General features: G+C 40.1%; 1 protein-coding gene across 1 annotated transcript in view; it reads right to left on the reverse strand.

Moving 5' to 3' along the window:
- Nucleotides 1-12,765, reverse strand: part of pmepa1 (prostate transmembrane protein, androgen induced 1) — a 43,841-nt gene extending 31,076 nt beyond the window's left edge. The window contains exon 1 of the mRNA XM_084349537.1: nucleotides 12,195-12,765. Coding sequence (XP_084205663.1) covers nucleotides 12,195-12,291 — 97 coding nt within the window. The 5' untranslated portion in view covers nucleotides 12,292-12,765. The remainder of the gene's footprint in view (nucleotides 1-12,194) is intronic.
- Nucleotides 12,766-13,260: the final 495 nt, after the last annotated feature.

Consider the following 13,260-nt stretch of genomic DNA (forward strand, 5'->3'; position numbering starts at 1 on the left):
GTCGGCTCGGAGATGTAGGCATGATGTTTCTTATTTCTGGGCCTATCAGGCTGTCACAGACATATAATAGCATTAAAATAGATTTGTATTTGTTTAAAGGCCACATTTCTTTCCATATCATCCAAAACGCTGCTTTCACATCGAACATTAATATCTGCTCACCGAACAGATGCTCGTTCAAGCAGCCAAAGAGAGTCACCAACAGCAAAACAAATACATCTTGAATAAGTTTCATTTTCTCGAAGGTCTGTTTATATTGTCATACTGCGTATCTATAAAGCAGCAGCTTCTGTTCTTCTTCTCTAATTCATGAAGACAGTTTATTTTCCATATCACACACTGCAGTGACCAGTTACTCATTAATTAAACACACTTCAAAACTACGTTTTGTGGATCAGAGTAATTAAAGACACCCAAGCAACAAATAACACTAAATGACAGGAAGCTGTCGAGAAACTAGACAGCCAAACAGAACTTATGGCTCTGAAACACTCGACGCAATCCGACCATGTCGTCAGCTGACGTTTTCGAGATCTCAGTAATGCTCACTCTTTCTTACATAGTATAAACACTTCAGGCCCGAAAGTAAGACTGATTAAGCTTGTTAGACAGCTCCACAGACATTTTTGTCCATTAAGAAGAGTTTATAATAGTTTAAATCAATTTAAAGATATAAATATAACTCCTTTTAAAAAGCGGACAGCCTTACATCCGCAATCAATTCCACATTAGCAGACGACATTAATAACTTCCAGGCTAGACTAGACTAATTAACAAAAGCCAAGACACTTTTAAATTTCTCCTTCACAAGTAATCAGATGTTAATTTGAACATTTAGAAACTAGACAATCCTACACCACAAAACTTCCCCTGGCACAGACTAATTAATGAAAGACAAGACACAGTTGTTTTGAGCTTCTTAAACAGACGACAATTGAAGTATTTAGAGAACCAGACAGTCATACAGGCTATTTTTTTCTGCTTCAGACTAATTAATGAAAAACAAGAGACAATCTTTCCCACATCGTCGTCTGACACTCTATGCATATATAAGGCAGACAGTCATTGCCTTTATTTATAGCGCAGCCTCTTGGTCCTCAGACAGTCTCAGTATGGATTTATTCACACAGCGAGACAGACATATAGGGCCGACTCTGACTTCAGACTAATTAATGGGACAATATGGGTCCAACAGACTACAAGGGCCTCAGCTGAGCGCTGCCTTGTATGCAGATTATATGCAGAAAGCGCACACACACACACACAAACACACACGACCCCCAATGTGACGATGACCTCGACCCCTCGACCCACACTCTGCATGCATCTACATATATGCATGATGAGAGCATGATGATGACTTTTTTTCTGGTTTCTGTGTGTGCGTGTGGGTTATTGGCGTCTAGACCGAGAAACAATGAACAGCTGAGAGTTCGAATGAAAAGCATGAAGGGAGCGGAGAAGAAAGGAAGGAAGCAAGGAAGAAGGATGTGAGCTGAAGAGGAAGGAGGCCAGGAAGGAGCTGAAAGGTGGGGAAGGTGATTCTGGAGAAAGATAGTTGATTGTTGAGGCTCATTCCTTGGTAGTGAAATACCAACACTTTGGGTTCAAACTTGGGACAAATTCCAACCCTCCCTACCTTTAAAAGGAGGAAAAATAAGGTGGAAAGAATTTAAGACGGTTAAATAGAGAGTTTTTTTGGTGCTTTTTGGGATTTTGCCTTTCCTTTATTGTGTTATGTAGCATCTTTGTGCATTTAAAAGGTCTGGATAGTGAAAAAGCCCAAAGCCCAAAGTAACTTAAATGCGTCACTATGTAACAGGCATTATATAAATACATATCTTTATATATATCATAAAATATATAAACTCCAGTCAGTCAGAAGACATACAGTTGCTACTGCTATAGCAGCGTTATTTTAGATCACACTACCTTGCTTGGCATGACCCGCAGAGCGTTCAAGACACAATGTGTTTTTTGAAAATTAAAGTATGTAAACCTATTATACTAGGACATAAATAAAAGTATGAACCTGAACATTTGCATACTATGACCTCTTTCAATCTTTCTTTTAATAATATCTTCAGTGTTTTATTCACATAGAAACACTATGTTTCTGAGAAATCGGGTGTTTTCCATCAGTTTGTCAGTTTTAGCAGATCAAAAAGCCTCTGCCAACAACGCCAAGGAGAAGGAAGCAGTCAGAAGTGCAAATGAGAATGGTTACACATTCAAAACGTTTTGTTGGTGCAGTTAAGTACTAACCATGGTGCCATTGTTGCTGAGTTCATCCACAGTTGACTCAGCGCTTAAACTGCTTGAACTGATTTAAAATAGAAATAGAGTTGTTTGCTTCAATGTTTCATGATGCACAATGCAGTTTTGTCATCAGGCACAAAATCCTCCAGGAAATTGAATGCTAGCTGGCGATCCAGTCAGGCTGGCACTATTTCAATCTGCTATCATGTCTCCATTACAGTCTAAATAAATGAATAAACTCATGTTTGGTCCTGTGTTGTTAGTTAGGTGCTACTCAGAGAAAAAAGGAAAATAATCCAGTTATCTTTGTGACAGGTGCACCAACAGCAATACCACTTGGGAACACTGGAGGTGAGAGTTTTCTGTAAAAAATCTCAACTCATTTCTGTCAACTTAAATTGTCTATAGGAAAAATGAATGAGACTAATAACTAACCCTCACTTAAATCAAAAAGAGGATGGAAAAGAACAAGGCAGAAATGAAAGTTGGCAAGAAGAACGGTATAGGACACATCGACAGAAGGTCAACTGGACTCAAAGTCAACAGGAAATGCTCCTCCCTGCATCCACAGCTACTGACGTGCTCCTGAGTAACTGCTCAACTGAGACTGTGGTTTTACTGGGCAGCTCCCAGTATCATGTCTTAATTGAAAAGAAACTGCAGCTGAGTCGACTTTCGGTGGCTTAATCATTTCTTCCGAGACAAATTACTGTCTGTTTATCTTACACGAGGATTAAAGTGATTCTGGTTCTGGGAGGATGCCAGCTGTCAGTCAAAGAAGAAAAGACACAAAAGGCAGAGTTTGATCCACACAGGCTTCTGTAAACACGCATGATATCAACCTCTGTTCTTTACTGCAAGAAAAAGGGCAAATATAGAACAAAATGTTTTATATTTTACATTCCTCCCTCAAACTGACTGTCACAACATCACGTACACGAGAAACACACAGTAGCACAGACAGGAAATTAATAGACAAACGCCGACTAACACATGTGCACACGCACTCACACACACTCACACAGAGTACTGAGACAGCCAGACAGAGAGGTTTACATAATAAGTCTAGGAGGCCAGCCAGAACAGACTCAATCATTTAATTTCCATGATTCACTGAGTGAGAGAGAAAAAGAGACAGAACGAGAGACGGAAAGAAGGAAAGGAAGAAAACCAATCAATGAAAACTAAAAGACAAGTGACAAGAAAGATAAACAGTGCATTAAAATGGTTGGCAATGTTTGAAAATATGACAGATTTGAACTCTTATTTCACTTTTTTTTTGTTTTGTTGTTGGAGCACTTAGTTTCTCTTGGATCTGTTCAAACATGCCTCCTACAGGCTGCACTCACACCTGAGACATCGCTCATATCTGATTATTTTGGATGACTGGTATTCTTCCATCAATAGATCCAAAACATTACACCTATAGGAACTGACAACCATGTCAAAAAGAGCACTATGAACAGACAAAACCTCTAAAACTGTTCAGCTGCAGCCTGTGCCTTTATCCATTTGTCTTCTTAAAAGCTGATGAGGTCGACTCTTTGTCTTTCTTTCCATTGTTGTGTCTCCTTGCTGAAGCTACAGTGACAGCACATTTATCACAGTTATTTCAGTTAAAATGGTGTAGAAGTTGCCTCTTGTACGGCTATTACAGTGTGAGCGATCAAAGGCAAACTTGCATGCGGGTTGCCTGAGGATGTAGTTTTGCATCACAAATATGCTGTCAAAAGTGGAAGCGAAAAATTTTAACACTGATTTGTAGACATCATCTGTTTGTCACATGGGAGCTGCAGCTTGAACAGGATGTGGAGAGTGATGTCTCGCAGAGATTGACACATGACTATGACAGAATGACACATGACGGATTTCAGATGCAGGGTGACTTTTTTTCAAGCTAAAAATACAGTAAATATTGTTGAGTGCTGCCGCTTTTGCACACAGATTTCATATAAGCTACAAGCGGATGATACAAGAGACGTTAGCTTGTTTATCCATCAGTTTATTAAGCAACTTGAGGCAAACTTTTGAAATGTCACAAAAAAAAGAAAAACTAAAGAAAATGCAAAGCTAATAAACTAAGTTATGCAAAGTGGAATAGGCTATGTCAGGCTGTACATCGAGTAGAGCTCGCAAAACAGGAACAAAACCAGTTGTTTGTCGATCGGCAATAGATGTTTTTTTTATTTCCACTGTCTCCTGCTTTGTCTGGTTTCATTTCTTTTGTAAAGCACCGTGTAACTTTTTTTTAAGAAAAGTGCAATATAAATAAAGTGTATTATTATAATATTATACCTTGAAAAAACAGAGAAACCAGAAATAAAGACGCCTTGGCCATCTATTGGAGGGAAATGTGGAAATTAGTCTGGGAATTATTCTTCTTCTTTCAGAGCCGAAATAGTCAGCTGATCAGCCATGTGAGATAACTGTTTGCTACGGCAGACCTTATTCAGAAATTGTTTCCGTCTCCCATTCAGCACATTAACTCATTGTTTCAAAAAAAGGCAAATATAAAGCATATAAACCTTTTGCGATATTTGTGTCAATTTATTACGAATCGCAGTTTCAATCAACCTTACTTCCAAAAAACTGTTAAAGGAAGCAGATAAAGACATTTGCAGTTCACTTCATATTCAGTATATGTTCAGAAAATGATGTCATGCAGCTCTGATGTTCCCTAAGCTAACACAATATGCATATTTCTTTATCACAATAATCACATAATAACCTATATATACCTACAGTATAGATGTTTTATATTAGATGCTTATTGGAAATGTTGAGAACATTCAGGTAAGCAGGCTTCTCATTTGAAGCCGGCGATGACTTTCTCTGGTGTTACATAAGCTGTAATTAATTAACATTAATGCCCTGTGTCACCTGCCAAAAAGGCCACAGTGAGACTTGGCTGTTGTCTGGTTGGAGGGAAGTGCTGTCTGCAAGCCGGCGTCTGTGCTCAGCCAAAGACTGTGAGCAGCAATCTGTGAGATCTCCAAGTGGACAGTGTGTCCAATAAATATCAAATCAACATTTAATATCTTCTGCTGCTCATCTCATTTTCAGGTTGTACTTGTGAGCTGTTAATTATGTTTCTGCCCACTCAGCAAGTAAAAACTGAGTTAATGCTTTAAGCTAATTTAGAGTTTTCAGTGTTTAGAGCTGAACTGCAATGGATTCGATGAGGGATTTAAAAGGCATCAGGATTTGATAATAGAGGAATGAATAATTGATTAATTGATCCATTGTCAAATAACATATTAATCACCAACAAATCTTTGAACTGATTAATCTGTTTGAGCGATTTTGAAGGAAAGAAAAGCCCAAATTTTACAGACCAAAACAACTAATTCATCAATCAAGAAAATGTTTAACCAATAATTGACAATGACAATAATCGTTGGTTGCAGTTGGCAGATTGTGATACTGTTTTCAGATCTGATGTAATACAAACGACCACCAACCGTAAATCAACATATTATTCACCTCTGGAGACAAAACCCGACAACGATGAAGTCAAGAAGCGTCAGCTACAGTTTCAGCGTCTTGCTCATCGGCTAATGTCGCAAACTCGCAGCTGAACAGTTACAGGAATGTGTCACAGCGTTTCCTTCTTGCGGTTGCTGCTGCAGTCACCTCCTTTCCACGGAGGAACATTCTGACTCTTTTCCTCGAATTCAATAACCAAAATAAATACCACTACCCTCCAGCTGAACTCACAGACACACACGCTCACACACGCACACACACACACACTGAGACAAACGCTGTGGGTAACATTTATGTTGGCTGTAGAGGCAGACTGTGGAGGTGTTGGTGTCAAGAAGGCCAGACATGTAGTAACAAATGCACAGGGAAACCAAGCTGCTGGTAGGAAATGATTCTTACAAGCTGATACCAGCAATGACTTCACCACACATACACACACTCGCGCAAACACACACACACACACATGGCTAGCCTGTGAGTAATGCTGATGTCATGTGCTTTGACTAGCGATGTCTGACTGCCGCTCAGAACAGATGTGTTTTGCATATTAGTGTGTGTATGTGTGTGCTCTTATATGTCAGAGGGTGTAACAGGTATATGTAACCCTGCAATTACAGCTTCACAGATCCAGATGAGGGACAATGTGCGGGAGAGACAGAGAGACAGATGAATGGTAGTTGGACGTGAGTCAAGGTCTCTGCAGCTCCTTTACAAGTCTGGGAAGTTTGACCACTTTAAAGTATTTAAACGGTTTAAATGCAGCTGTTGCAGGTGGGTCGTAATATATAACAGCCTTAGTGAACTGGCCTTTTCCTTACGTGACCAGGACTCAGCTAGTTGAGTTGCTATTGTTTTTTAGGCTATGTGGTATATAAGTGATAAAGCAGCCACAGCTAGCAACCCAATCACCAGAATAAATGTCGTCACTGTACGTTTCTGCAAACCACGTCTATGTTAAACCTTTACATTTCTTTAAGTTTCAACTTTACATTTCTTTATAGGTTAAATTTTCAATTTAATGTTGTGACAATGCTGTGATTATGATCTGGTTCGGTTAAGGCACAAAAATCACTTGGTAAGGGTTAGGAAAAGACCATGTTTTGGCTTAAAATACATGTTTATGTCGGCTCAAACACAGCAAGAAACGTTCAGAGGTCTTGTTAGAAACACCCGGTTTCGTTGGCACAAACACAGCAGGAAATAGTCCTGAGGTTTCCTTAAAACTATCCAGTGGTAAAATACTTAAAAAGGTTGAAAACGCAGTCTTGAACTGGTCACTCACTTGGCAGCCTTGTTGTCTAGCTCCACCACCATCCCGTCCCCTTCCCAGTATTAAAGTCAGGTCAGAAAACAAATAGCACGTATATTAGAAATGTCAATATGGTACATGTGACATGCACAAATGTGAGCGTATCAGTGGATTGCAGAAAGGTTAACTGCCGACATTTTATCTTGGTGACTAGCTGTAGCTAGCCATCTTGCTTTGGATTCCTTGATTATGAATGCTCATTACAAATAATTCTTATCTGGAAAGACATGTTGTTGGGTTTTGTATTATGATCAAAACGTGAATAAAATGAAGGAAAAAAACCTCCACAAAAGCTCTATTTCTTTCATTTGGATGACCTTTTAAAATGAAAGATTTTTATGCATCTAGAGATCTTCTGAAGTACAGATACAGGGAGCTCCAGCTTTTTCTATCATGTCTACACCGTCCTTTGATCACCGCATCTCAAGTGTATAACGTGGATTATCCTCTGTTATACTTTCTTCACTGTGTCTTTCATCTTTCCTGTCACACTCCGCTGCATAATGTCCAGTAAAGCTGAAACACCTTGAACAAAATCCTGTTTCTTTTTTTTTAATAAAGGCCAAAACATTCAACTCCTCGCCAGAATCCTTCTCTTGTTTTGCTTATTTCCATTGCTCTTCGCTCTCGTTCAGTTTATCTACCTTTCTCTTCTGACTTTTAAGTTTTGATATATTCTTCTCCCTCCCTTCTTTCTCTTGTCCCCACAGTCTTTCCTCTCCTTCTTTGGTTTACGTTTCCCTCCCTCTGTCTTCCAGACTAAACATCACGTCTGTTCTCAGACAGAGGAATTGTGTGTGTGTGTGTGTGTGTGTGTGTGTGTGTGTGTCTGCCTGCACTCTTATCTTTTCTTTCTGTTACAAGTCCAGGCAATGATCTGTATTTCACTTATTGATTACTACTTCTGCTGTAAACATTACAACTGTTTAATGATCTATGCAGAAATCTTAGGCATGCTAGGATATTTCAGACAATACTGTACTTTGTACTTTAGTGAAGGCTCTTTCTAGTTTCAATATGACAATGCCCCCATATGTAGGTCAATAAGGAAGTGGTTCTCCCTGTTTGGTCTGGGAGAACTTGACTGGGCTGCTGAAAAAGTGGAGGCTCTTTGGACTGACTGTCATATATGGATGCAAATGCTCAAGTGTCCACACACTTTTGGCCATGTCATGTATTTTGCTACTACTACTGCTAATAATAATAATAATACTGCAATAGTACTAACTGAAGTAGTAGCACTGCTACAATGCTGCAACGATTAGTCAATTAGTTGATCGAAAGAAAACTATTTTGATAATCAGTTAATCGTTTAAGTTATTTTTCAAGTAAATTGTCGAACATCTGCTGCTTCTCTTTGTCATTAGAAGACAAAGAAGATGCCTCTTTGGCATCTTGTGATGTGTGATGACCTTTTTATACACATTTTTGACATTTTTTAAACTAAATGTTTGTCAATTAATCATGAAAATAATGAGCAGATTTATCAATAATGAAAATAAACATTATCTGCAGCCCTCAATGCTACTACAGCTTGTACTCCTGCATGACTGACAGTACAGTACTGAAACCATTCCTACTGCTGATACCGATACTAGTGCTGGTATTCGTTCCATCGCCGCTACTTATGTTACTATTAAGCCTACTAAAAATACTACCCTTACAGATATAATTACATCATTACACTGATAAGATTGCTATTAAGATGATAGATGAATATGCTATGACTATCATGTATAATGGAGTTACTGGTGTTTAGATTGGTCTGACAAGGCTCACTAAGCATCCACGTACAACGGATTACATTTTGAGCAGGCTGCCTGGCAAACAGATGACTGGTGACACCAGCATGAACCCCTCCTTGATTATGTGAACACATTACTCACTGGCTTCTCAATTATTTTTTCTTCCAAATTTAAAACCTGGAAAGTCATAATAGGCCTGTCAAAATCTCCTCAACCATCCAAGAAAATCCGTTTCTAAATAAATCATAGGTGGAAAAAGGCCAAGGAGTCATTGAATCACGCTTCTTTTGAGGTCTATAATTGTTACTCACAAGGTTTAAGGTCCTCAAGGCTGAATCCATCTCTGTGCATGTTTTTCCTGTTTTGATTCATGTGCGCAAACTGAACTCATGAAGTGTAGTCTGGCTTTCATGAGGCTAAATGCTTGCTTCCCTTCCATTATGAGTAACTTCAAATGTATGTTATTATGTTTACTATTCACTGGATCAAGCTGCAACGATTGGCAAAAAATCATAGAGCAAAATAAAGCAGCAAATCTTTAGAAACAGAATATATAAATAAACATTATGTTATCGAACACCACTTAAGATACTTACGTAATGGATGCAGGATATTTTATTGTTTAATAATAAACCGTATTGTCCAAAATGACATCAGTGCACTGAAAGGAATAACCCATATGTCTGTAATGCAAATACCGGTCATAGTTTCAGCTATTCTACTATTACTGCTACTTCTAGTATTACCATTATTAGATTAATTGATTTGTCAATCTGCGGGAAATTAATCTGTAACAACCCTGATAATCATTTTGGATCATTCTCTACCTGTTAGAGCTTCTCAAATGTGAATACTGGCTGGTTTTCTTTGTCTTCTTTGATCTTAAAGTGAATAAGTTAGGGTTTTGAGCTGTTGCTAGGTCAAAAAAAAAGACATTTGAAGACAATATCTTGGACTGTGATAGGCTCAGTTTCCTGGCAGACTAATGACAGGGCTGGCCGATTATCAGGGTCAATATTCAGCATTTTTTTGATCATCTGTATTGGTGATTTTGTCAGATTGCTGATAAAATAAACACATTTAAAAAATGTGCTACTTTGGACGGACAGTGTCCCATCCTCAACACTATCTGATCGGTAACACGTCACAATCAATAGCCTATAAACTAGGGTTGAGCTGATGAACGATGCCATTGTCCAATCGCCGATGGCTGGAAGCCATCGACTACTAATCCCTGACCATCGTGATTTAAAAGGCTTCCCACCAGAGAGCACAGTTAAGTGGCGTGTCCCCTCAGAGTTGCCGTAGGGAAAAAGTTGTTGTTGTTTTTGATATGTGGGGAGCGGAAATGAAAAGAAGTATGTTACTGCTCAGTACATTATGTCTTTATGTCCTGTTTATTATTTTCTTATTAAACCAGTTAGGAGAACCCAAGACACTCGGTTAAATTTGTGGCAGCAGTGTTTCTGTTCATGTGGGCCTCTGTTCTCTCAGTTATGACGTTTCTATACAGTTTTCTTAGCTTCCTTGGCTGGTTGGCCAATGTTGTCTGATGCATATGAGGCCGAACAAAGCTAAGTAACAGACATGTGGTGCAGAGACGAGGACGCTTTTAAACCTGGCACAGGGACGTATGTCGGTGGTAACGGGAGATAGTTTCCTCTGCAGGGTGACAGTTGGAGATTCTTGTCAGAGCAACGGTGGGAAACAGCGGCTGCTACAGTGATGAGCTAATACGCAACTGCTGCCTCACGACAACAGCGAGGGGACACGCTGCCTCAAATTCATAAACAACGATGTCATCATCCATCACGATGTTCCACTGTGGACATCTTCATATGCCAATTCGACAGACATCGCCCAACACCAACTATAAACACTGAATAATCTGAATGTGCAGAGTAACTAGTAACTAAATTTAACAAATAAACGTGAAGAACTTGATTAAACTGTACTCAGTTTTATTCCGTCGCTTGTTGTTCGACTCTTTGACACTAAGATTTTCATTTTTACTGCAGGTGAATATCGGCCCCACGTATCGATTTCTGCCCTTGAAAAAAGCCACATCGGTCGATGCCCTAGCATGCATTGTCTTGAATCCGGCCTGCTTCACCTCTGAAGGTGTCTGAGTCAGCCCTGCCAGTGACTTCAGCTGGACACACACACACACACACACACACACACACACACACACACACACACACACACACACACACACACAGCTCTCAGTATTGTCACTGTATACATTACCAGCACGGGTGGGACTAGAACCTCGGGGAAAGGTTTAGTGCCTTGCTTCTCCAAACAACAACACACATAAAAAGCAGACTCATATATAAACACACACACACACAAACACACGCACACATATACAAACAGGGATTTCCCGGATACGACCACACACATGCGCACGCACGCGCGCATATACACGCGCGCACGCAGGCCAGGCAGGCAGACGGCTAGACAGACGTCTGGCTCTGCCCGAATGACGAAGCGGCGACAAAACTTCCCAACTCTCCCCCTTTTTACACCGAGCAAAACCCACCTATTCCTCCGATATCACGCTTCCGACGTCCCCTCCGGTGACTTCCCGGTAGTTTAAACACACTTTAAGTCCTCTTTTCCCCCCGTTAAAAACCCTCCAGAGAAGAGGCAGATTGGTCTTTTTCTCTCTCTCTCTCTCTCTTTTCAAATGAAGCGACGTTGGGATCAAAAGCAGACACAACGCCAACGGCTCAGGAACCCCTACTGAAAAATCACACTATCTGTCAAACTTCGCCTCCTTTAGCGGACAAAACAGCTCAAATGCAGCCTGAAAATCACATACGTGAATTGACACGGGGGGTTTGCTCACATCGGCTCTGTCGGAGAAGAGATGTGAAGCTTGCGGTTTTCGGTTCAAGTTCAAAATCAAGCGTTGATAGTCACAAAATGAGGTGGAGAAAAACTTCGCGTCCTTTTTAATTAAGCTAGCGATTTAACTTAGCTACTAGCTTAGTTGCTATAGTTTGCTTTTTTTGTACGAGGCGTAACGTTAACGGGGTTGTTGGTGAATAATCAAGGTTGTAACGTTATAAAGCTCAACTTACACACATGAAGCGGACGTTAAATACATTCAAAATGAAAGAGTGAGCACATGAAGTGAGGTTAAAAAGACACTGAAACACAACCAAACATCCCTCAAGCCAAACAGTGACTGTTAACACTCCACAAACTGTAACATCAGGTAAATGTTCGCCCCTTTCTGTACTTGTGAGGAGGTGTACAGCCGAGCCGATGAGACCCAAACCACCTCCTTTATCTAAATAATCAAAAATACACTGCGTGTAACTTCACGGTCACGATTTAAACGAGTGGCAACTTTAAAAGTAGCGAAATTCAAGTTGTATACTCACTGATTTCCATGCTCTGGAGGGAGGTGTAGCGCTTGCAGTTACAAGTACAGGAGACATTGGCGGCGGTGGCGTTTAAAACACCCATCAAGTTCAACATTTAAGGGCTCCTAGGATCAGACATGAATGCTCCAGAAGAAGGAAGACTGGAGAAGAGAAAGCGAAGAAGAAGAAGAAGGAGAAGAAGGAGAGGAGGGAGACCGAAAAGAAAAAAAAAAAAAAAAAGCAGCACACCAAACTCCCCCCTAAAAAGAAAAAATCCTCCCTTCTCTGTTTTCTCTCCAGCCTCCTCTCCTTCCCCTCCGGTCCGTCCGTCCGTCCTCCTCTCTCCGGTTTCTCCTCCTTCTTCTTCTTCTTCTTCTTCTTCTTCGTCTCCTTCCTCCGAAATCAGTCTATCTATCTGTCTATCTATCTGCCGGTGCACCGCAGAAGTGTCGGCACAGCCGCTGAATGTAGTTTTTGAAAACGCTGCTATAAAAAAAAACACAAAAAAAAAAATGTAGTTGAACCGACTTTAGATGTCCGGTTCCGTCCGTAATGGTTCCGTGTTTTCAGCCGAGTGACCGGCGACTAAACTGCTAACGGACGTCTGTCTGGTCCTGTCTGTCTCTCTCTCTCTCTCTCTCTCTCTGTCTCCAGGGATTTCTCAGTGACTCTCTCCCTCCCTCTCTCTCTCCTCCCCCCGTCTCTCTTCCTCTCGGTGACACTGTCTGTGTCTGTCTGTCTGTCTCTCATTTCCAATTTCCACTTGCTTTTTTGGCACATCACAGACAGACAGACAGGGGCAACAGCAGATAAAAGGCGATGACATGTCGGGTCTGTTTATTTATTTATTTATTTATATGTTTATTTATTTATTTATCTATTTGAGCCCCCTCAAAAATTTGCTCCAGAGAGCTTTCTGCATCACCTAAATAACTATAAAAAACATACAAGACCTTGAGCAAGAGGAAGTTTTTTTTGCTAATGGCTCATAAATTATTAACACTTTTTTTTTTTTTTTTTACATGCATGCATAAAAGAAAAACAAACAAACAAACAAACTATAATCTATTGTTGTTATGATGCA

This window comes from Pagrus pagrus (genome assembly GCF_965226575.1).
Source record: "Pagrus pagrus genome assembly, chromosome: 3".
In the NCBI taxonomy this organism is placed as follows: domain Eukaryota; kingdom Metazoa; phylum Chordata; class Actinopteri; order Spariformes; family Sparidae; genus Pagrus; species Pagrus pagrus.